We start from the raw sequence: 25,168 nt of genomic DNA on the forward strand, positions 1-25,168 counted from the left end.
TAACACTCTAATGTGTAATGTATAAATCGTTATTTAATTTATTCCCCCATTTCTTTTAAGTTTGTATATTTATATATAGTTTAAGTGTGTTTTTCTTAAAAATAAAAGTTTGCATATAGCAATAATAGAAAGATTAATTGAAACGCAAAAATCTTTGTAAAAATATCCAAAGAACACAATTTGTTTAATTTATCTACATTTAATGTTACATTTCGAATTTGTATTGAAAATAAATCAATAAATGGTTCTAAATACAAATTTTGGAATACTCGTTTGAAATTGATGGAAATATGGGAAATATGTGCTGACATCAATCATTATAATGCAGTTTTCTCTGATGACAAAAATAAAATGGAACTTCTAATTAATTAAACTTTTATACGCAACTAATTTCCGTGCAAAAAGGCAATAGGAAAAAAGTGGGGACTAAAACCAAAAATTGTGCATTGGCTATACACGGCAGTGGTTAGACCTATAACGCTATATGGTGTTGTAGTCTGGTGGCCGTCACTTCACCAGCCGACAAGTTTAGACAAAGTTTAGCGTATGGCGTGCTTGTCTATCGCAGGCGCATTCAGCAAGACAGGAACAAATTCCCTTAATGTCATGCTGCATCTATTGCCTTTAGACATTTTGGCCAAACAGTCAGCTGCCCCGAGGAATAAACGATATGTAGATTTCTACACTGATGGCTCCAAATTGGATGGACAAGTGGCTTTCGGAGTATATTCTAAAGATGGGAGCCACCGTGGTGCAATGGTTAGCATGCCCGCCTTGCATACACAAGGTCGTGGGTTCGATTCCTGCTTCGACCGAACACCAAAAAGTTTTTCAGCGGTGGATTATCCCACCTCAGTAATGCTGGTGACATTTTTGAGGATTTCAAATCTTCTCTAAGTGGTTTCACTGCAATGTGGAACGCCGTTCGGACTCGGCTATAAAAAGGAGGTGCCTTGTCATTGAGCTTAACATGGAATCGGGTAGCACTCAGTGATAAGAGAGAAGCTCGCCAATGTGGTATCACAATGGACTGAATAGTCTAAGTGAGCCTGATACATCGGGCTGCCACCTAACCTAACCTACACAAAAAACACAAGAGGTGTTTAATTGATTCCTTTTCCTCCGCATTAAGACAGCTCATACAATAGTCATTATACTTCACGCCAATAGTTTTTGCAAAATCGCCTATCAGGCAGTGCCCCGTTATAGCATTTTGTGTAAGGCGAAAGCAAATTTTGAGGTCATATAGCTTTAGATTACTGGCGGAGCTGGAAAACGTTAATTTAAGCAGTCTGCTAATGTTTTTGGAACAATCTGGTTGGTTCAACAGAAGGAAATAATCGAGAAGGTTCAGCGGTTAAAACTAGAAGTGCCCATATGTAATAGGTACTTTTAGTTAATGTGGTATCACAATGGACTGAATAGTCTAAGTGAGCCTGAAACTTAATCGGGCCGCCACTTTAACCTGACCTACTTGTTTATAAGTACATATACTGAGGACACGCAAAAAAAAAAAAACGTTTGGAAAACGTGTACCGAAAACGTTTTTCTGTTGTTAGAGTTTTTTGAATTTCTTCGAAAATTTAAAATTTTTATCACCAAAAAAATTCGTTTGTTACAAAATTTTTATTTTTTCAATAAAAAAAATATTGTTGAACCAACAACACAGTCCATTTCGTTTATATCAAGCACTGTTCGTTTCTAACATTAAGTCTTTAATAAGACACATTTTACAGTTCATAGTAAAAATTTAATATAGTAGTATGTAATGTTGAACTTTTTTTGGGAATCTTCCGAACATGTCTGGAATATATGTAAAAAAACAAAAACAAAAAAAAAACTTTTTGGTGTTCGGTCGAAGCAGAGATCGAATCCACGAACGTAGCAACTACTGCTCCATGGTGTCCTACTAAATGTATGTTTCTGTTAAATAAAGTTTGTTTAATCGGCTCGTGGACACCGTAAGCTATACTGTATAAATATAACGTATATGGATAAATGTCTATTGATGACAATAACAGCTACATAGCTCAGTGGATAGTGTGTTGGCTTACAAATTGCATGGTCCGCGGTTCGATTCTCCGTCCAGGCGAAAGGTAAAATTTAAAAAAATTTATAAAATCGAATAATTTCTTCTACATTGTTTGTATTACAGAAAAAGGTGCTGAGAACTAAAAAAACCTGGTGGAAGTGAGAAAGATGTGAGGGAAAATGCAATTAGCCAGAAAAGATTGTTTTTTTTTTGAGTTAGTCTTTATGAAATTGTTTTTACATCCTGGAAAAGAATAAACGTTTATCACAAAATGTATGTTATATACTTTTCTTGCAAATATACAGGGTGACCCAAAAAGGACTGCAGGATTAAAAATAACTGTAATTTTTTTGTTTTTATTTGTATGCGCAGTTGCTCCATCTTGCTGGAACCATATGTTTTGATTATTCTCAACATGTGGACGCAAAAAATTGTCTATCATAGTCCTATACAGAGCCCCGTTAACCGTTTCTGGATGACCCTCCACATCTTCGAAAAAATATGGACCGATAATTTTATCAGCCATAACACCGCACCAAACAGTACATCTGGCGGGGTGTAATTCACGCTGATGTAATGCCCTAGGATTGTGAGTGCCCCAAAATCTACAATTTTGTGTGTTTACATAGCCATTTAAGTGGAAATGAAAAAAGTTATCATTTTCTCTGGCTTCCAGAAGAATAAAAAAATTGAATGATTTTGACGCGTTGCTACACATCATACGTAGCCAAGATTTATCTCCAAACAACAGTAAATAACCTGAAAAAGACAAAAAAATTATTAAAAACAAAAAATATATAACCATTTTTAATCCTTCAGTCTTTTTTGGGCCACCCTGTACTTCCTTACAGCAAAAATCAAATGAGAAATGAACTTTGGTTGTCTAAAATTTCGTTTGGGAGGAGAGAATTATTTTTTTGCGTGCATATCATTATTTTATTTATTAAACATAGAACCGATACCCCCACAATAGAACTACAAATTAGTGGTATTAAAATGAGATTTAGTTGTAATACCCGGAGTCGGAGTCGAGCAAAATTGGCTCGACTCCACAGCCCTGGTGGTAACATCATAAAATGTTGTACCATTTGTATGCAAAACTTTTTTCCCAAACGAAATCATCATTCATGTTTTTAGTTTGATTTAAACATTGATTGCTTCAATTAGAAAAATCAAACTTATTGTTTAAATAACTGAATTGAGTTTCAATTAAAAATGTTCAATCATTGACTTAACTGACGTAATTATAAGTTCATATTTCTAGTAGGTTAGGTTAGGTTAGATTAGGTTAGGTTAGGTTAGGTGGTAGTCTAAGGCTCACTTAGACTATTCAATCCATTTTGATACCACATTGGTGAACTTCTCTCTTATCACTGAATGCTGCCCGATTCCATGTTAAGCTCAATGACAAGGGACCTCCTTTTTATAGCCGAGTCCGAACGGCTTTCCACATTGCAGTGAAACCACTTAGAGAAGCTTTGAAACACTCAGAAATGTCACCAGCATTACTGAGGTGGGATAATCCACCGCTGAAAAACTTTTTGGTGTTCGGTCGAAGCAGGAATCGAACCCACGACCTTGTGTATGCAAGGTACCATTGCACCACGGTGGCTCCCCATATATATTTCTAGTATGTTTACAACGTTCATTGTGTCAATTAATTTTTTTATACCCTCCCCCATAGGATGGGGGGTATATTAACTTTGTCATTCCGTTTGTAACACATCGAAATAAAGTATATATATTTCGGGTCGTGGTGAAATTGTGAGTCGATCTGAACATGTCCGTCCGTCCGTCTGTTGAAATCACGCTAACTTCCGAACGAAACAAGCTATCGACTTGAAACTTGGCACAAGTAGTTGTTATTGATGTAGGTCGGACGGTATTGCAAATGGGCCATATCGGTCCACTTTTACGTATAGCCCCCATATAAACGGACCCCCACATTTGGCTTGCTAAGCCTCTAAGAGAAGCAAATTTCATCGGATCCGTCAGAAATTGGGTACATGGTGTTAGTATATGGTCTCTAACAACCATGCAAAAATTGCTCCACATCGCTCCATAATTATATACAGCCCCCATATAAACCGATCTCCCGATTTGGCTTGCGAGGCCTCTAAGAGAAGCAAATTTCATCCGATCCGGCTGAAACTTGATACATGGTGTTAGTATATGGTCTCTAACAACCATACAAAAATTGGTCCACATCGGTCCATAATTATATATAGCCCCCATATAAACCGATCACCAGATTTGACCTCTTGGAAGTCCAAAATTCATATGATTCAGTTGAAATTTGGTACGTTGTGTTAATATATGGTTTCAGACTCCCATGCAAAAATTGGTCGGTATCGGTCCATAATTATATATAGGCCCTATATAAACCGATCCCCAGATTTGACCTCCAGAGCCCCTTGGAAGAGCAAAATTCTTCCCATTCGGTTGAAATTTGGTACGTGATGTTAGTATATGGTATCCAACAACCATGCAGGATTTGGTTCCTATCAGTCCATAATTATATACAGCTCCCATATAAACCGATCCCCAGATTTGACCTCCGGAGCCTTTTGGAGAAGCAAAATTCATCCGATCTGCTTGAAATGTGGTACGTGGTGATAGTATATGATATTTAACAAACATGCCAAAAGTGGTCCATATCAGTCCATAATCATATATAGCCCCATATAAACCGATCCCGAGATTTGGTTTTGGAGCCTCTTGGAGGAGCAAATTTCATCCGAGTGAGTTGAAATTGGGTACATTGTGCTAGTACATGGTCGTTAACAACCATGCCTAACTAGGTCCATATCGGTCTATAGTTATATATATCACTCAGATAAATCGATTTCCAATCACACAAAAATTGGTTCATAGCAAGTTTATAATTGTATATAGCCCCCATATAAACGACCCCCATATTTCAATTCTGGCTCTCTACGTACCGTGCAAAAAGTCCATATCGATTCGTAATTATTTGTAGACTTAACTATACATAACTTTTTTGTCTAATATATACCACGTATGGACTAACTCACAATTTAGGAAACTATGTTAAGAAGTTTTAAGATACCACAACCCAAGTAATTCGATTGTGGATGACAGTCTTTCGTAGAAGTTTCAACGCAATCCATGGTGGAGGGTACATAAGATTCGGCCTGGCCGAACCTACGGCCGTATATACTTGTTTTTAGTCGAAAAAGTTTTCAGCTTCAATAAACTTTTTAATTGGAAATATATTGGTGATATTGTTTTCTGTGTAGAATCAATTTAATTTTTAATTAGTGTCGGTCATTGATATTGTCAATCCTTAAATGAATGTCAAAATCGTTGGATTCAAGTACTCATGGTTTTTTAGTGTAGTAGTTGGTTAGGGAACACAATTAGGGTATTGCGATAATAAGTAAACAAAATTTTAGATAAAAAAATAAAATTGTGTGAAACATTTATTTGCAAAAGAAAAATAATGTTAAAATAAAACTTTTGTTAACAAAAATATAAGCCTACATAATTGTAAAATATTGTCGTTTCATATGGAACACATATATGTTTGTGGTTTAAAAGTTTTCATATGCTTAGATAAGTACATTTTCCATAATAGTCAATTAATATTTTTGTCTAATTTACTTTTAAACTTAAATTTACAATATTTATTGTTTTTTTTCATATAAAATAGATCCTTTAAGGATAAATACATATTATATATATTTCTCGGAGCTTAGAATTACATTTAATATAACAATTATTTATTTATATACACAAATGATATTGCACAGTATCAAAAGAATACAAATCTTTTTATAAGAGGCTATAATTTTTTTTGTTGGAGTTTTAATACATTTTTATTTGTTTTGGTTTTTGTCTTTTGATGATAGGTATATGAAAATATGAACTTATAGTTTACATATTTTTTTTTTTTTTTAGAGCTTTTACACCGATCTAATACATATTACATGGTTTTTGATGGCTACTGTCTATTATTAATAACATTTATATATATTTAATAATTATTGTCTTAAAAATTGATATTCCGATGCAAAATGATGGTTATAATTATTGTTTAATTTTTTTCCTTGTCGATTTTTTGTTTTACAAATATGATGTATTTTTCTCTAAACATATAGGTTTTACTTTAAATATGTATGTATGTGTGTGTATATATAAATATATTTTATAATATGATCTTTTTCGATTTAGGATTTCTCTTTGAAATTTCAAAAAAAAAACAAAAAAAAAACCAATATCATCTATTTCTTTAGTTCTCTAAAGTAATGTTGTACATTAAGTTTCCAGTTATTGATATACCATATATATATTATATATTTCAAGACCTGTTTAGGATGGAGCGTTATCTGTTGCATACAATAGTTCATTGGAAAATTTTGGGGAGGGCAGATAAAGTTGAATGTTTATAAGGTTATGAAATTGAAATACCAATACAAACAATTTTTTGTTGATTAATTTTTGTTTCAATTAAAAAATTTGTTGAATCAATTAATTTTTTTACATTGAAAAAAATTCAATCAAAATTTTAATTGGAAAACAATTCAGTGATATTGTTTTTTTTTTTGTGTAGATTGAAAACTTAAACAATATGCTGCAACTGATACTAAATCTAAATCAGGTCTTTAGTGGGATCTGTGGATATGACACCATGAATATTCACATTATATGTTTCTACTTTCCGTATGTTGATAAGTAAGGAGTTAAGGGAATATAAGGTAAGGTGTTTCCTAGACAATAGTTTACAGTTTATTTTTATAAGTAGTTTTGATATACTCTGTTTGATTCGTCTTATACCCCACGCCCTGTTCAATAGTAAACCGAGTGTTAGCCTAAAAATTTTGGTTTTGTTGTATTTTCAAAAAATAGTGTCTTTTGTATTTTAGCATTTGCTGGATGATTTGTTATAGGTTCTAAAATTTTTAATATATAATCTTTAAATACTTTAGGTACTTGAACGAAATGTCAAGAATCTCGTCTGGCTTTTAGATTTTCCTCATGGGCCTGTAAGGAAAAAAGAAAAAAAAAGGAAAAAATAATGTTAAAAAAAATCAATAATGATATTATGAATACAATTAATTTTTAAATGAAAACTGGGTAAATATTGTGCAAATTTGGCAGAGGAATTTGTGATAATAAGAAAACATTGGATTCCTAATTTTCACAAAATAGAGGCTTGCTCCCTAATATTGAAATTTCCTTGGGCAATGCAAAGTGGTTCCAAATCGCTTGTTTTGGAAATAATTCTCAAAGTTTTGAATGGGTAAAGATATCATCATAAATTTTTGAGGGAAATCTTTGAGGGAAAGCTAAGGTGTTTGTTTTAGCTGCCAAATCCGCAATTATGACTTGATTTACATGATTTTGAAGTTTTTTTCCTCTAAGTTTGCAAATTTGTGGGTCCCTAGTGGGTTCACGGTATGGCCTGTAGGCATTCAAAGTTAGTTACTCCGTGTCTATGAAATTTTGTTTTACCTGTTAAATCCGCAGTAATGACACGATTTCCATGATTTTTCTTTGCTGGATGGAACTTGTAAAGCCCTACAAAAAAGCTCCTGGGGTCATATAAGTGCATTTTGTCTTATATGACTCCAGAATCAGTTTTGTCAGCATTTTCGGGATCTTATCCCCAAAATAAGACGCTTTCATCACCAAAAATCCCCAATTTAATTTAAAATTCCCCATAAAATCTCAAATACAGTTTTTGGCAAGTTTTTTGAAAAAAAAATAGGCTCTGCTCTAAAAAATCCGTCATAATCTAAAAAATATAAAAATATGCAATTTTTGTTATACCAGTTTGCGAGTTACAACAAGATTAACATCAGCGTTGCCACAATGAATTTTTATTTTGGACCAAGATTTTTCCAAAATTGGACAAAAATTTCTACTTTTTCAAAATTAAATTAATATAATTTAACCCCCATATGCAAAAAAGTTAAAGAAAACTTCAAGCGTACTTTTGCCATACAAATTCATTCGATAAACTGTCAATAAATTGTTTTGCATATGGGCATTAAAGTTAAAATTTTTCCAAAATTTTACTTTGATAGAAAATTTTGTCAAATTTTTATTTCTACTCAAAATTTTTTATTTCTATAGAAAAATTTCTAAAAATTTTATTTCTACAGAAAATTTTGCCAAATTTTTGTTTTTATAGAAGGTTAGGTTAGGTTAGGTTAGGTTAAAGTGGCAGCCCGATTAAGATTCAGGCTCACTTAGACTATTCAGTCCATTGTGATACCACATTAACTAAAAGTACCTATTACATATGGATACTTCTAGTTTTAACCGCTGAACCTTCTCGATTATTTTTCTTCGTTGAACCAACCAGATTGTTCCAAAAACATTAGCAGACTGCTTAAGTTAACGTTTTCCAGAACCGCCAGTAATCTGAAGCTATATGCTCCTAAAAGTTGCTTGCGCTTTACACAAAATGCAGGACACTCACACAAGAGGTATTTAATTGATTCCTTTTCCTCCGCATCATGACAGCTCATACAATAGTCATTATACTTCGCGCCAATAGTTTTTGCAAAATCGCCTATCAGGCAGGACCCCTTATAGCAGATATCAGAAGTGATATCTGACGTCTCGAGAACACTAGCATATCTAGTGTGCGGTTTAAGTTTAAATGGGGCCATATTTGATTGGTGTCGTTACAACCCTTGCAATTCTCCCATCGAACATTTGCCATCATAACAGCCTTCTCACGCAGCATGAGCTTGCAGGTAACCAGGGGCATACCAACAAATTCTAGTTCCCCTGGAATATGTAAGGTAGTCCCTAGCCTTGGCAACTCATCCGCTTCGCAGTTCCCCGGTAAGTTCCTATGGCCAGGCACCCATATTAGGTGAATATTGTACTGCTCAGCCATCTCATTGAGAGATTTGCGGCAGTCGATGGCCGTTTTTTTATAGAAAATTTTTTCAAAATTTTATTTCTGTAGAAAATTTGTAAAAATTTTAATTTCTATAGAAAATTTTGTCAAAATTTAATTTCTATAGAAAATTTTGTCTAATTTTTAATCCATATAGAAAATTTTGTAAAATTTTTATTTCTATAGAAAATTTTGTCAAAATTTTATTTGTTGTTATTTTTGATTTCAGCTTAAAACCGTGCATTGACTAAACTACAAATGTAGCTTAACCAACAAGGGAAAAGAATGTTTGTCAAATTTATTTGGGCAAAGTCCTATAGACTGCAAGATGGTTGGATGGACGCACGTTTCGGAATTACCACATTCCTCATCAGCATCCTCTACTTGCAGCAAAACTATCAACCAATTATCAGAATAAATTCAGGCAGTTCACTAAACCCAAAATTGCACCACACTTGAATCTTCCGAAAAAAGGTTTACACGATAGCCGGTTTATGTCGAAATAAATTAGTACAAACATATCTCTTTTCCTTTGCCACCGTCAAATCATCGATTTGAGTGCTGTTGGCTGGGTTTATTTTGAGCGTGCTTCCCCTTTTTTTCATTCGTTTTGTTTTGTTATTTTTGGTTTTTTTCCTTTAATCATTGTTGTTATTTTTGATTTCAACTTAAAACCGTGCATTGACTAAACTACAAGGGTAGCTTAACCAACAGAGGAAAAGAATGTTTGTCAAAGAATGTTAGTCAATGCACGGTTTTAAGCTGAAATCAAAAACAACAACAATGATTAAAGGAAAAAAATCAACAATAACAAAACAAAACAAATGAAAATTTTATTTCTGTTGAAAATGTTGTCAAAATTTCATTGTCACATATCGATGGAAAAACTCGGGTGTATTACGAGTTAACAGCTGCAAACACCGCTCAGAATCATCAACACGTTGTTGTTTTTGGTCAAATGTGAGCTCGAGCGGCACCCATTTTGCACAGAGCTTCCGCATATCCAAATATTGATGAATGATATGACCAACACGTTCCTTTGATATCTTTAAGGCCTCTGCTATCTCGATCAACTTCATTTTACGGTCATTCAAAATATTTTTGTGGATTTTTTTGATGTTTTCGTCGGTAACCACCTCTTTCGGGCGTCCACTGCGTTCACCGTTTTATTTTATTTCTATAGAAAATTTAGCTAACATTTTATTTCTATATCAAATTGACAAATTTTTATTTTGTAAAAAATTTTGAAATTTTTTTTTTTAAATTTTATTTCTGTTGAAAATTTTGTCAAAATTTTATTTCTATAGAAAATTTAGCTAACACTTTTATTTCTATATCAAATTGTCAAATTTTTATTTTGTACAAAATTTTGAAATTTTTTTCTATTGAAAATATTGTTAAAATTTGATTTCTATAGGAAATGTTATCAAAATACTAATTCTATAGAAAATTTTGTAAAAATTTTATTTCTATAGAAATTTATAGAAAATTTGTCAAACTTTTATTTCTATAGAAAGTTATCAAAAAAGTGTTTTTTTAAATTTTCTGGCTATACACAAGTTTTGCAAAATTTTTTTAAAGTTAATTTCTGTACAAAATATTGACAAACTTTTAGTTCTATAAAAAATATTTACAAATTTATTTCTATAGAAATTTTTGTCAAAATTTTATGTCTACAGAAAAGTTTGTCAAAATTTTATGAAAATTTAAAAAATACCGGTTTGACGAAAATGGAGCAAAATCAACCCAATTCCATTTGGTCCGACAATCGGACCAAATTTAAAAATTAATAATTTGTTGGACCAATTTTGTTCCGATCGGACCAAAATGCCAACTCTGATTAACATTTCAAAATCCAAAAAATGAGACGGGTGCTCAAAATATTATCTGATACAACCCCTCATCAGAATTAATTATTGGTACAAAGAGTCATCGAATTTGTGTCTTATGCAAATCATCTTCTAAATGCTCGAAAAACAAAAATAGGAGTTGGGTCAAAATGTGTAGTTATGAATCAAAACATAGTTCTGAATAGCTAAGAAATAAAATTGGGTGATCGATCAAAGGCGTTGTTGCCCCGATATGAACTCGTATTATATATGTTTGATATATATTTTCCAAATCATTGATGTATGCAAATGAGGGATCAACACTAGATAGGGTCACGGCCTAAAGGAAAAAAAAGTTGATGCGGTCACCCCCCAGTTTTGTAGCATATTCTAAGACAATTTCAGAACACCAAAACTTTTTTTTTCCGTGCACCCTACGACCCCCCGAAATACAATTTATTGTGCTGTGTCGTCATTTGAAGTCCGATCGAAAAGAAACGCATATCGTTGTTCGTGGTTGATCAGGGGCTATATTTCGTGCATTGGTCATTCTTGACTCCAACGTCAAATGATTTATAAGGCATTTAGAACACAAAACCTGTTTATCTGTAAATTTCTAACCGTACCTTTGTATACATACTCGTTGTTTGCACTACGGCATTTTCTGCGTTATGCAAAGTGCATGTGTTTTTGCTAGAACAATTTGAGAGCCTACTGTTTTAAAATTCTAGCAATCACTTTCGCTACATGATTTTATAAGTCTGTCCATATTTTTGTGAGAGAAGGCTGTTGTTTTCACTTTTTTCAAATATTATCAACCGCCTTCTCTCACAAAAATATGGACAGACTTAAAAAATCATGTAGCGAAAGTGATTGCTAGAATTTTAAAACAGTACCCAATAAACACAGGATGAGCGTTTTTCAAATGCAACAACTTTTCAGTTTGAGGGTAAATATAATTTTCAATATAAATTCAACTTGACTTGAAATAGCTCATCTTCAATACATCTTCAAATTGTTTGTGAATTACTTCCAATTTGCCAAAATGTTGACGAAATCTTTGAAAAGGTGTTGAAGATAATATGAGAAAACTTTGACAAAACACTACCCTAAAATGCAACGAAAAAACCATGTGGTTTTCAATACTTATTTGTGCAACGAAGTTCGTGGTCAATTGCAAGAAATAAAAAATGGAAAATTTTAGACAAATAACCAAATAGTTTATAAAAATAGGTAAGTGAAAATAAAAAATGAAGTAAAACTTTAAGGAAGTCACTAATTGTATATCTCTTTGCAGAAAACTAAAATTATGGATTCTACGTTCTTGAAAACATTAAAAAGCTGACCGATGAAAAAATGGTGGACAATTAACTGAAACTGCTTCAAATAGTTTATAATAATTGGTACGTCAATATGAAAAATTAAATCAACACTTTAGAGAAGTCACTAAATTTAAATCTCTTTGCAGAAAACTAAAATCTTTGTATACTACATTCTTGCAAACATTAAGAAGCTGACCAACGAAAAATGAGTGGCTTATCGACAAGAAAAAGTTTCCAGAAACATTACAAGTGCAACCAATTAAAATTGTTAAAAACAACAAATTGTTGAAATCAACCACTTCTGGATGAAAATGTGCATCACATCGTCAGTTTAATTCATATGCTAATATCACTTTAAAATGGATATTTTGTAAATTCCTTCTGCTGGACATCAATTCTAACACGCGGTCCAGTACGTTCCTAATTTCAAATTGCCCGCATGTTAATAAATATTAATGCTGTTTTATGACACCCACAGGAAGGAAATCGAATTATCAATGCAAAAGTGTTTACTAATAATGTTTAAGATATTTAAAGTTTTGTTGTTTGTTTTTATACCCTCCATCTAGGCTTGCCAGATGGCCGGGATTCGCCTGGATTGTCCCGGAATTTCGTCTCTAGGAAGTGTCCCGGATCTTTCACAAAATTTACCAAATATCCCGGAATTTCAATTACTCAGGCATATGTTTTATTTTTTTTTACATTCCTTAAAAATGAAAACGATTTAAAATTAAATCGCTTTCAAACATATTTTTGGTTTTGGATTTTCATACATTTTAAATGTACATTTGTTTGTCCGATTTTGTACCGTTTCATTTAATCTCACCACTTTGAGAAAAAAATCAAATCACTGTCTTGCGAATCATCAGCTGTCACTTGAGTAGTAAATGAAAAAAAAATATACGCAAATATCCAATTCACGTTTTTCTGCAAAATGCATTTTAACAAATTATAAGTCAAGTTTGTGCTCCCTGGCATCATTTCAAAGTTCGATTTTATCCTATGATTACCATAGACCCTTTAGTGACACTATAACAATCCCCAATTCGGATACGAAATATACCTAAAACCATGTCCATGGCGATATCCAAATTCCCAGTCCAGTCGAAAGCCACTACAAAAGAAGCAGCGATTATCACCTCAGAGCTTAAGTTTGTTTGCCAAAACCGAAAGTAATATGCCAGTAAATATGAGTTTAGGTTTCCGTTTAAAAAAAAATATTCCCAAAATTATTTACGTTTTATATAAAATCGTGGCAGCCATCTTGGAAGAAAGTTTCAGAGGCTCCAATATATTTAGGAATTTCAAAGCTTGCTGACAATTACGACTACGCCATGGCGTTTATGCAAATTTACCAAGTGACAAAATATGGGGAACTAATATCGAAAAATATGACTGTTTTTGCTTGTCCCGACAAATCCCGGAATGTACGGCGCAATGTCCCGGATTTCGGCAACCATCATCTGGCAACCCTACCTCCATCATAGGATGGGGGTATATTAACTTTGTCATTCCGTTTGTAACACATCGAAATATTGCTCTAAGACCCCATAAAGTATATATATTCTGGGTCGTGGTGAAATTCTGAGTCGATCTAAGCATGTCCGTCCGTCCGTCCGTCTGTTGAAATCACGCTAACTTCCGAACGAAACAAGCTATCGACTTGAAACTTGGCACAAGTAGTTGTTATCGATGTAGGTCGGATGGTATTGAAAATGGGCCATATCGGTCCACTTTTACGTATAGCCCCCATATAAAGGGACCTTCAGATTTGGCTTGTGGAGCCTCTAACAGAAGCATATTTCATCCGATCCGGCTGAAATTTGGTACATGATGTTGGTATATGGTCTCTAACAACCATGCAAAAATTGGTCCATATCGGTCCTTAATTATATATAGCCCCCATATAAACCGATCCCCAGATTTGGCTTGTGGAGCCTCAAAGAGAAGCAAATTTCATCCGATCCGGCTGAAATTCGGTACATGATGTTGGTATATGGTCTCTAACAACCATGCAAAAATTGGTCCACATCGGTCCATAATTATATATAGACCCCATATAAACCGATCTCCAGATTTGGCTTGCGAAGCCTCAAAGAGAAGCAAATTGCATCCGATCCGGCTGAAATTTGGTACATGGTGTTGGTATATGGTCTCTAACAAAAATTGGTCCACATCGGTCCATAATTATATATAGCGCCCATATAAACAGATCCCCAGATTTGGGTTCCGGAGCCTCAAAGAGAAGCAAATTTCATCCGATCCGCCTGAAATTTGGTACATGATATTGGTATATGGTCTCTAACAACCATGCAAAAATTTGTCCACATCGGTTCATAATTATATATAGCCCCCATATAAACCGATCCCCAGATTTGGCTTGCGAAGTCTCCAAGAGAAGCAAATTTCATCCAATCCGGTTGTAATTTGGAACATGGTGTTAGTATATGATCTTTAACAAGCGTGCCAGAATTGGTCCATATCGGTCCATAATTATATATAGCCCCCATATAAAACGTTCTCCAGATTTGACCTCCGGAGCCTCTTGGAGGAGCAAAATTCATCCGATCCGGTTCAAATTAGGAACGTGGTGTTAGTATATGGTCGCTAACAACCATACCAAAATTGGTCCATTCACACAAAAATTGGTCCATATCGGTTCATAATCATGGCTGCCACTAGAGCCAAAAATAGTCTACCAAAATTTTATTTCTATAGAAAATTTTGTCAAAATTTTATTTCTATAGAAAATTTTGTCAAAATTTTATTTCTAGAGAAAATTTTGTTAAAATTTTATTCGGTTCATAATAAAATTTTCATCATTATCAAAATTTTATTTCTATAGAAAATTTTGTTCAAATTGTATTCGGTTCATAATCATGGTTGCCACTCGAGCCAAAAATAATCTACCAAGATTTTATTTCTATTGAAAATTTTGTCAAAAGTTTATTTCTATAGAAAATTTTGTGAACATTTTATTTCTATAGAAAATTTTGTTAAAATTTTATTTCTGTAGAAAATTTTGTCAAAATTGTATGTCTACTTTGTCAAACTGAATTATATACGTATTGGATCGATCTTTTTTGATTTAATATATACCACGTATGGACTTATATACATTTTAGAAGATGGTGTTAGGAGGTTTTAAGATACCTTGCCATCGGCAAGCGTTACCGCAACTTAAGTAATTCGATTGTGGATGGCAGTGTTTAGAAGAAGTTTCTACGCAATCCATGATGGAGGGTACATAAGCTTCGGCCTGGCCGAACTTACGGCCGTATATACTTGTTTTTTTTTTGTTCTTATTTGTTGATATGTTTAATAAGATTATTATTTATCAATTGGTATTGTAGTGTATTATGTAGTGTAGTGTATTATTATATATTTTATTTTGATGAAAATTAATAAATTATACAAAATTCATAGAATTTTGGCTTTGACTTTCAATTTGAAGTGGGGATATGATTCATACAAATTTAGGTTGAAAAGTATTTGCAACGATGTTAATTTTGAATTTGACTCGCATCGAAAATTGTTTGACAAATTATTGAGTAGCGATGCATTTCAATTTGAGGATAACACTTGAGATATTATTGCTAATGTGTTGAATTTCACTGTTGAGGGTAATGTCTGTTTTTTGATGAGAACGCGATTTTCTCAACAATTTCTCAACTTGAATGTTACCCTAATCCTTTGAAAAAGTGTTTGAAAAATTGTTGAAATTTAGCATTTTTCAAACGTTTGTGTTTATTGGGTAGGCTCTCAAATTGTTCTAGCAAAAACACATGCACTTTGCATAACACAGAAAATGCCGTAGTGCAAACAACGAGTATGTATACAAAGGTACGGTTAGAAATTTACAGATAAACAGGTTTTGTGTTCTAAATGCCTTATAAATCAATTTCGTAGATATGAATAACGATGTGCATGTGGTTTCGATCGGACATCATGACAACACAGCAAAAACTATTTAGTGTTGTGTAGGGTGACCTATTGACTTTTTAAAATCTCTGTAACTTTTTTGTTTATGAATATAAGTAAATACTTCAAAAGCAAAAGTTTCATATTTTGTTAAGATCGTTATAATGGTTATTAGAAATGGGCGTCATAGTGGTATACGAAGCGAAATAAAAAAATTAAAAATCAAATTTGACGTTGGAGTCAAAAATGACCAATGCACGAAATATAGTCCCTGATCAACCACGAACAACGATATGCGTTTCTTTTCGATCGGACTTCAAATGACGACACAGCACAATAAATTGTATTTCGGGGGGTCGTACACTGAAAAAACAGTGAACCCACCACGAAGAAAACTTTTGATTAATTTTAGAAAATTTTGAATAGTTTTAGAAATTTTTAACTAAACAGTATTACAAGCGCTGGCATCACGCCGATATCACAAAAATAAGTAAAAATTTTTCGACAAATTCAAGAAAATTTATTAGACATAAATAATTTTTTTCACTTTTTAAAGAAAATTTTGTAGTTTGAAGGAAAAAATTGGAGTTCAAAATTGCAAGAATGTCTTTAGTGACATACGAAGTTCATGATGGACGCTGTTGTAGTAAAATTTACAAATTTAAATAAATAATGAACTATTTTGTGAGAAGTACGAATTTAGTGAATCATTTTGCTAAATTTGTGTATAATTTTTTCCCGTCTTTTAGTTCATTTAACTAACGTACGCAAAAAATTATTAGTGTAAATGAAACTTTCTCCAAATATAATAATTTCATGAACTGAAATATAGTTAAATTGGCTTTAGTGAAATAGTGAGTTCACTTTTTTTTGAGTGTAGGGTGCACGGAAAAAAGTTTTGGTGTTCTGAAATTGTCTTCGAATATGCTACAAAACTGGGGGGTGACCGCATCAACTTTTTTTCGTGACCCTATCTAATCAACACTTCGACCCAAGTCCTTACGAAATAATTTCACAATAGTAAACAATTTCTTAGAAACAAAGTAAATAGTAAAGTAGCTCTTGAAATATAATTTTTTCATATTTTGAAGATTCTCTGTACATCTTTAAGCCCCTTTTTAAGTATGAAGAAGTAAAGAATTTCATATAAACCATAACTCAAAACCTGATTTGTTATCCCTAGCTTAGGCACCAATGTTTTTCTACATTATCTGCCACTATTTACAAATGTAAATATTTTGTTTCCTTTGTTATTTTTAACTTCATAACCGCTTTTTTATGTTTGTTTTGCATTCTGATATCCGCTACAGAAAAAATTGTTTTTGTTGTTTTTGAACATTTTCTGTTCGACATTATTGAAATCGGTTAAGAGTTAGTACACTGAAAAAAATATTGTCGTGAGGTCAAAGATTTCATGTCTTTAAAATATGAATACAAATTTTACTTAGCATAGAAGACGCATTTCTCTAAAATAAAGTTATTTTCCTTGTCCAAAAGTCGATAAACTTTTCAATGAAGTCGTATTGTCCTTATAATTAAGTGATTTGACTTAAAAATGGGTATCTTAACATGAAAGAAAAAATGTTTAGGCTAAGGTCAACTTGACTTTAATAATTCAGAAAAATTCTTTAAATTTAATGAAATTGTCTTTAAATTTGTTGTCTTTTTGCATCTTGACTACAAAGCAAAAAATCGTTCAAATATAGGACATGTTTTTCAAAACTTTATTTTAAAGAAGTTTTTTACTTCAAACATAGCATAATTTCTACTGGAAGTCGAGTCCTAATTTGGAAAATAAAGTTGCCTTTAACTCGTTTTTAAAGGACTTTGATAGCATATGAAGATATAAATCTGAGAAAGCGAAAAATTAAAATTTGCTTCCTAGAAGCAAGTACACAAAACCTAAATTTAAAAGAAAATTGTGTCTTAAAAGTATCCTTACTTGTATTCTCCGCTTCTTTGGCTCGGAATCAATACCAAATTTTTTAAAGTAAAGACAAAATCTTTGGAACCGAGTATGCTTTTTTTTCAGTGTAGATATAGCTCCCATATATATCTTTCGCCCCATATACACCCATATTACCACAGACGGCAAAGTTTTGCTCCGATCTACGTGAAATTTTGCACAGGGAGTAGAATTAATATTCTTACTATGCATGCTAAATTTGGTTTAAATCGGTTCAGATTTAGATATAGCTCCCACATATATATCTTTCGCCCGATTTATACAGATATGGCCACAGAAGCTTAAATTTTATTCCGATTTATGTGAAATTTTGCACAGGGTGTGGACTTAACATTCTTACTATGCGGGCCAAATTTTGTTTAAATCGCTTCAGATTTAGATATAACTCCCATGTATATCTTTAGTCTGATTTATACACATATGACCACAAAGGCCAAATTTTACTCCGATTTATATGAGAATGAAGTGGGGGAATATCATATGGAAAACGACGGTGAACTATCTGAATTAGACGGGTAGCAATTTTTGGTTAGTAAAAACGGATTTAAATTGGATAAAAATCCTCAATGGAGCGAAAACATTAAATTTTTCGTGAATCTTGTTTTAACGGCTCTAAACCAATTACAAAAAACAAATTGAGCATTGTAGACACATTATCGGTGAACCTATACAATCGTTGGCTATTTCTTTTATGACTGATGAAAGTGATAGAGGATATTCAAAAGTAAAAACGGCTTGCTATATGTGCTACCATGAGAAAAAAAGGAAGCGTCCTTCAAGGTAAAAATGTGAGCAATGTAAAAAACCAGTCTGTGTGGAGCACAGCTGGATGCTAACCAAATGCTACAGTTGCCCAAAATATATACATTTTAAGTTTGTATTTCCTCTTCTTTTATTTGTATTATTTTCATATGAAATAAAACAAATCAACTAAAAGTATCTTAAACCACAATATTTACATCTGTAAATAGTGGCAGATTTTGAAGAAAAATACAAACATTTATTGAAAAATTGCCATATTGTAAAAAATATTGTTAAATGTGTACATATTATGAAAGAGCACGAAAAATTAGCCACTGAGTCCAAATTTCATAAAAATTGGATAAATATTGTTGAAATGGCAAGAGTGTCAAAAATGAAATATTTACATTTGTATATAGTGCCAAAGCTAGGGTTATACTGACCACAATTCCCCACAAAAATCCGCAAATTTGTGGAAATTTCCCAGCAAATCCCTTAGTCCCCAACTCAAAAATTTTGTCCCTATCCACGAAAAAATATCCCCGATTTGGGGAAAAATTCCCCAATACTGGCAACACTGTCCAGAATACGGAATTTTAGTTTGATATGCTATAAATTTTGCACAAAAGGTACAATTGGTGCTAAATTTGGTAGATTTCGGTTCAGATTCAGGTATAGGTCTCATGTCTTGTAATATTCGCCCGATTTAGATTCATATGAACACCGGAGACCAAAGTTTTACAAAATTTCATTCCGATTTAATTGAAATTTTACACTAACATTCCAGCTACGAGTATTGAATTGGGTTGATCGGTTCAGATTTAGATGTTGATTATGTTGATATCTTTATCCATTCATATGTTGGAGAATTATTTCGAAAAAAAAAACTATACGATGGTGCATAGTCAGTGCGTACAAAAAAAATTATTTTCTCCGAAACAAAATTTTAGACCAACGATATTTTTTTATTGGTGAAGCTGTCTCTTTAAAGGTAAATAAATCCCTGTGTATGGTATCAGTTGCCCACGTTTGTTCCCAACGAACTTTGTTTAGCCTAAAGGAAATAATAAAAGAAAACTTCGTTGGTTTAAAATTTCGTTTCCCCGAAGATACATTAATTCACCTTAGATCAAGCATTTGCCATTCGAAAAGACTCTAGTGAGAAGTTTATGATCTTACCTTTTGTGCTACTTTCAGTAGACTCTCAAATGTTGCATTGCCAGTTTGTTTAACCATGCCACAAAATATATTCGTTTTACTTTGTGTTAGCAATTCAAATGGTGAGCCAAATTCGACAGCTCTTCCAGCATCCATTACAAGAACTTTATCGGAATCCATGACAGTGTGTAGACGGTGAGCTATTGTTAGGACAGTACAGTGTCTAAATTTATTACGTATGGTGGTTTGTATTAAGGCATCAGTTTGTGGATCCACATTAGCGGTGGCCTCGTCCATTACCAATATACGATTTTCTCTTAATATAGCACGGGCCAGACATACCAGCTGTCGTTGGCCCACAGAGAAATTAGTTCCTCCTTCAGATATTTTACTTTGTAATCCTCTAGGTAATTCGCTTACAACATCTTTTAATTTGACCTAAAACACAGAAAAATATAATTCATAAACATGTTTGAATTTTGTGAAAATGCGAGTAGTGGGACAAAAAATTTCTATTATTTAAATTAGTGATTTTGAGATGGCGATGTTCATGATCATATCGATTTCCTACAATATAAAGTACAAATCCTCGATCGGGGTGGAATTCTATGATGATCTAGTACAAACTCGTTTTCTATCTGCCGGTCCACTTTTCGATAAAGTCCCCATATAAACTAATACCTCGATTTGACTGCAAATGCTTTTATCTGATTTTCGTACTTTTGCAGTCTATGTTGTGAACAGTGTGGCTGAAGATCCTCTAATTTCTAGCAATGAAATAACTGGTAAGATTTGAATGGTGGATGTTCAACCGATCGCAGATGTTATACACAAGGGACCGGATGCCAAGTATGTGCAGTCGTCCGCATATCGTATAATCTCAACGCCGTCAGGAGTGAGTGGGATAGATTAACTCCATGTTTCACTCTACAAGGTCTTGATTTCCTGGCCCTAAATTCCACGTACGACCGGCGCCGCACAGATAATTAAGAACCCAACGCTTGGCAGCTGGAAATTGTACATAAAGCTATGGAGGAGTATTGTCTCAAGTGTCTCGGCTACTGGCGAGAGAAGGCAGATCTGTCTGCCCGATTCACCCTTGCTCGAGTTTTTACATACGCTTCCCATTCGCCAGACATCGGATTCCAAGGTCAAAGAGTCTGGTCAAGTATTCCACTCCCAGATGCTTCAGCATGAGCAGAAATAGAAATTCTGTTAGGGCCATAGCTTTCTTCGGATAAGCTTCCTTCAAATCGCCAAAGGTGACTGAGATCCCATCATCCCTTGTAGCGCGGTTCGATAAGCCGGTATGAAGCGAGCGGCTGCTGCGTTGATAATGTTCCTGAATATATTCTGGGCAATTCATGGGAGGGGTACGGGAGGTCAAGATCGGTGAATTCTCTGAATCTGTCACAGTTGGCTTTTTTGGTTGATAAATGCCCGGTGTCCAGAGTTTTCTAAACCGGAGGGTCGGTCAATTGTGAGAATTATGGGGAGGTGATCTGATAACAGTGAAATTACGTCATTTATGAAACTAGTCCACGCTAAGACAAATTCTGGCGAACTGCTGCAATTACCCATAACTGTCACAGGGGCCACCTCGTTCACAGTGCAAAATATGGAGTCGTCGATCTTCTCTTGCAAAGCTATGCCTCTCTGGTTATTACCTAGGAGAGAATGCGAAAGTTCATGGTGGGTATTGGAGTCTCCTAGCGTCAATCATTTATGCCCCCATACATTCCATTTAGGGGTCACTAGTGCCTGGTACAAGCGAGATAAGTCTATACTACACGGAACGGGTCAATATGAAAGCCAGAACTCTATATTCATTCCTTGTGCGATCCTTACGCAGTACATTGTATCCGTCAAAAGGGGAAAGCTACAGGTGACATCTAGCTTCGTCTCTTTCATAGCCGCGACCCTTATTTTCTTCCGAATTATATTACAATTGCAAAAAACCCAACGATGTTAGGCCGGAGCTGAACCGGAAGTGGACCCACTCAAGGCGCCGGTTACATTGAAATCGAACGGTGGTGAATCTGGTTTCGGTAGACTGAATGGTACCATATTTCAGCTCGGATCAGAAGCAAACCTCCTCCAACACAAAAAGATGGACGAGACAACACGTATATTGATGTGGCAGCCGCTAGTCGGACCCATCGGGTTGATCCGGTACTGATCATTCATGCGTGTAAACACAACCCTGTCGGCCCACGATAAGCGGAACATTTCGCGGTCACGAAAGAATAAAGCAACCAGGGTGGCAAATCACAACTCCTCTTTTCTTCTTTCGGGTGTTTTAGTTTTTAATATTCCACATATTCGGGAAAAGAGTTTACCACTATCATGAAAAAATTGTTTCCTCAGGTACTCTTATGTATATAACCCCGTTTCTACATTAATATGTTTTTTTTTTTTCGAAAAAAAAAAAAAACAAAATTGTGGACAAACAAATACATATATATTTTACTGCTAAAGGCCGGTATGCACCTCTAGCGAAAAATTTCATTCCCATAAGAAATGCATTGCTATTTATGCTAACGAAATTTTCGGTAGCGTTCAATTTCGTAAGCTGGTACGCACCTCTAATGAAAATAACAGGGTTGTCAAAAGCATATTTTGGCAGCAAACATTTAATTTATTGCAATCATTGTGTGCGTAAAAGTTTTAAAAGGTCTGTAAATAATAAACAATTTGTTTGAGGAATATTTGGAACATATATTAACAATTTTTAAAAGCGATTAGCTGGTTTAAAACTTGTGTACACAGCCCTGATTTTTTGTTGTAGACTTAAATAAATTTTTGCTACCGAAAATTTCGCTAGAGGTGCATACCGGCCTTAATGTAGAACGTCTGTCTAAAATCCAGTTCCTGGGATAACATCGCATGCAAAAGTGTATAACATAACCCATTGTGCCTCTTACCTCTTCTAAAGATTTCCACAATTTAGCATCTGAGTATTCATCGAACGGATCCAAATTATAACGCATTGTTCCAGAGAAGAGTACAGGCTCCTGGGGTATAATTGAAATTCTGCTACGAAGATCATAGAGTCCCATTTCTTTAGTGTCGCGCTTGTCTATTATAACTGAACCATCATTGTAAGACAAACGGAACAAAGCATTTATAAGGGATGATTTGCCAGCTCCGGTTCGTCCAACTATACCAATTTTTTCACGAGCTCTTATGGATATGTTTAAATTTTTCAATACCAGTTCGGCTTTAGGATCGGGGAAATAACGCAGACTTAGATTTTCAAAAACTATTTGACCTTCTTCGGGCCAAGACTTTGGCGGCTTCGCATTGGGAGGCGATTCAATTTCACCTTCTGGCTCCAAGCTTTCATACTCGACGACACGTTCAACGGCTGTCATGGTATTCTCCAATTCGGCCGATTGTCTCATACCCCATTGGACCATGCCGGTCATACCCATGGCCTGGGTAATGGCAAGTCCAACATCACCACCATTTTTGGGAGAGAAAAGGAAAAAGCTTAACGTGATTACGGCTATATACAAAACACAACAACAATCGAGCCAATAGCCAAAAGCTCGACTGGTAGATAAGAACATAAAATAGCCAGAACTATGCAAGTCTTGGTAGTTATCGAATTCCGTTATTAAAATTTGTTGAGCCCCAAAGGCTCTTATTGTCGAAAGGCCATTCAAGGAAGCACCCAAATGTGAATAAATCGGTGAACGAGCTGTAATTAGAAATTGGAAAATTAGATTTTCTTGCCATAATCTTTCACTTACTTATGGCTTCCAATCGTTTGATATCTCTCGACGTGTTCAAATAAAATGATCGCATAAAATAAAAGAGAATACTTAGCAATGCTGTCGCCACCAAATACCATGGATTAACCAAACACAATACCACGACTATACCAAACAATGCCAAAAAGATCTGTATAACATCCATCATTACGCCCGGCAATATCTCATCAACTTGACCCAAATCCTTGGCAAATCTATTGAGTATCCGACCAGCAGTATTTGTATTGAAAAAGTACATCGAAGCTCTTGTAACTCCCTGGAACATAGTGTTATGGAGATTCGTAGATGATCTCTTGGCCATACTGAAGAAGAGCAGTGAACGTGTTAGAGCAAACACTATAACGGATACATTGATGGCGGTAAATATGTAGAGATCAACTGGATCTGAATTGCTATCCATACGTCTTTCAGGTCGTCGATAAGGATCGGTGACCCTGCTTTGAGCTTGACCATTTTTATTAACCCTGAAATGAGAAGCAGATTTTCATAATTACTTGGAATGAAAAATAATAATCACTATAATTAAGTATCAACCCATCAATTTTAGTACAGGTTAATATTATTACACAATTAGTTGATAGGTCGAATATGGGCCATCTGCTCGCGAGAGTCATAAATTTCAAAGGAAACAAAGAAATACTTGATTTGAACGTTTGATATGAAGCCCCATACCAACACTATTGGTTTAATTTTTTTTTCTAAACCGGCCCATTTATCTTAGGTTATGTTAGGTTAAAGTGGCTGCCCGATTTGATTCAGGCTCACTTAGACTATTCAGTCCATTGTGATACCACATTAACTAAAAGTATCTATTCCATATAGGCACTTGTAGTTTTTACCGTTGAACCCACCCGATTACTTTCATCTCTTGAACCAACCTGATGATTCCAAAAACATTAGCCGACTGCTTAAGTTAACGTTTTCCAGGTCCGTCAGTAATCTAAAGCTATATGACCCCAAAATTCACTTACGTGTTTAATTGATTCCTTTTCCTCCACATCATGACATCAGTAGTCATTATACTTCACACCAATAGTTTTTCCAAACTCAGGAGTGATATCTGACATCTCGAGAACACTAGCATATTTGGTGTGCGGTTTAAGTTTAAATGGGTCCATATTTGCTTAGTGCCGTTACATCCCTTTCAATTTTCCCATCGTAAGTGCCTTCTCGCGCTGTAAGAGCTTAAAGGTAGCCAGAGACATACCAAAAGACTCTAGTTCTTCTGAAATATGTAAGGTAGTTCATAGCCTTGTTCAATCATCCGCTTCGCAGTTCCCCGGTATGTTCCTATGGCCAGGTACCAATATTAGGTGAATATTGTAGTGCTCAGCCATCTCGTTGAGAGAATTGCGGCAGTCGATTGCCGTTTTCGAGTTAAGGAACGCAGAGTCCAAGGACTCTGTCTCTGTCAGACAGGTTGACTGTCTGAGTATATATTAATGCCAACATTTGTTGGAACATTACTTCTCAGCCAATTCGCCACCTCTCTTATTGCTAATATTTCCGAATGAAAAACACTACAGTGATTACGTAATCTTTTCGC

The 25,168-nt window shown here is 34.4% G+C and overlaps 1 protein-coding gene and 1 long non-coding RNA gene across 5 annotated transcripts in view; one reads left to right on the top strand and one right to left on the bottom strand.

The window, feature by feature from the left end:
- Nucleotides 1–5,442: 5,442 nt before the first annotated feature.
- The window catches only part of LOC142221201 (putative multidrug resistance-associated protein lethal(2)03659), a 111,587-nt gene continuing 91,861 nt past the window's right edge, over nt 5,443–25,168 (bottom strand). For all 4 annotated transcript variants that reach the window (XM_075290815.1, XM_075290814.1, XM_075290813.1 and 1 more), the window contains exons 9-12: nt 23,602–24,086; nt 22,771–23,549; nt 19,868–20,284; nt 5,443–7,036 (exon numbers count right to left, since the gene is read on the bottom strand). In XM_075290815.1, coding sequence (XP_075146930.1) covers nt 6,998–7,036; nt 19,868–20,284; nt 22,771–23,549; nt 23,602–24,086 — 1,720 coding nt within the window. In that variant the 3' untranslated portion in view covers nt 5,443–6,997. The remainder of the gene's footprint in view (nt 7,037–19,867; nt 20,285–22,770; nt 23,550–23,601; nt 24,087–25,168) is intronic.
- LOC142239257 (uncharacterized) lies at nt 11,750–12,496 on the top strand. The gene is made up of 3 exons (XR_012722969.1): nt 11,750–11,971; nt 12,036–12,141; nt 12,207–12,496. It is a non-coding gene; the product is annotated as an uncharacterized LOC142239257 (long non-coding RNA).

Source organism: Haematobia irritans, chromosome 1, assembly GCF_050003625.1.
Source record: "Haematobia irritans isolate KBUSLIRL chromosome 1, ASM5000362v1, whole genome shotgun sequence".
In the NCBI taxonomy this organism is placed as follows: domain Eukaryota; kingdom Metazoa; phylum Arthropoda; class Insecta; order Diptera; family Muscidae; genus Haematobia; species Haematobia irritans.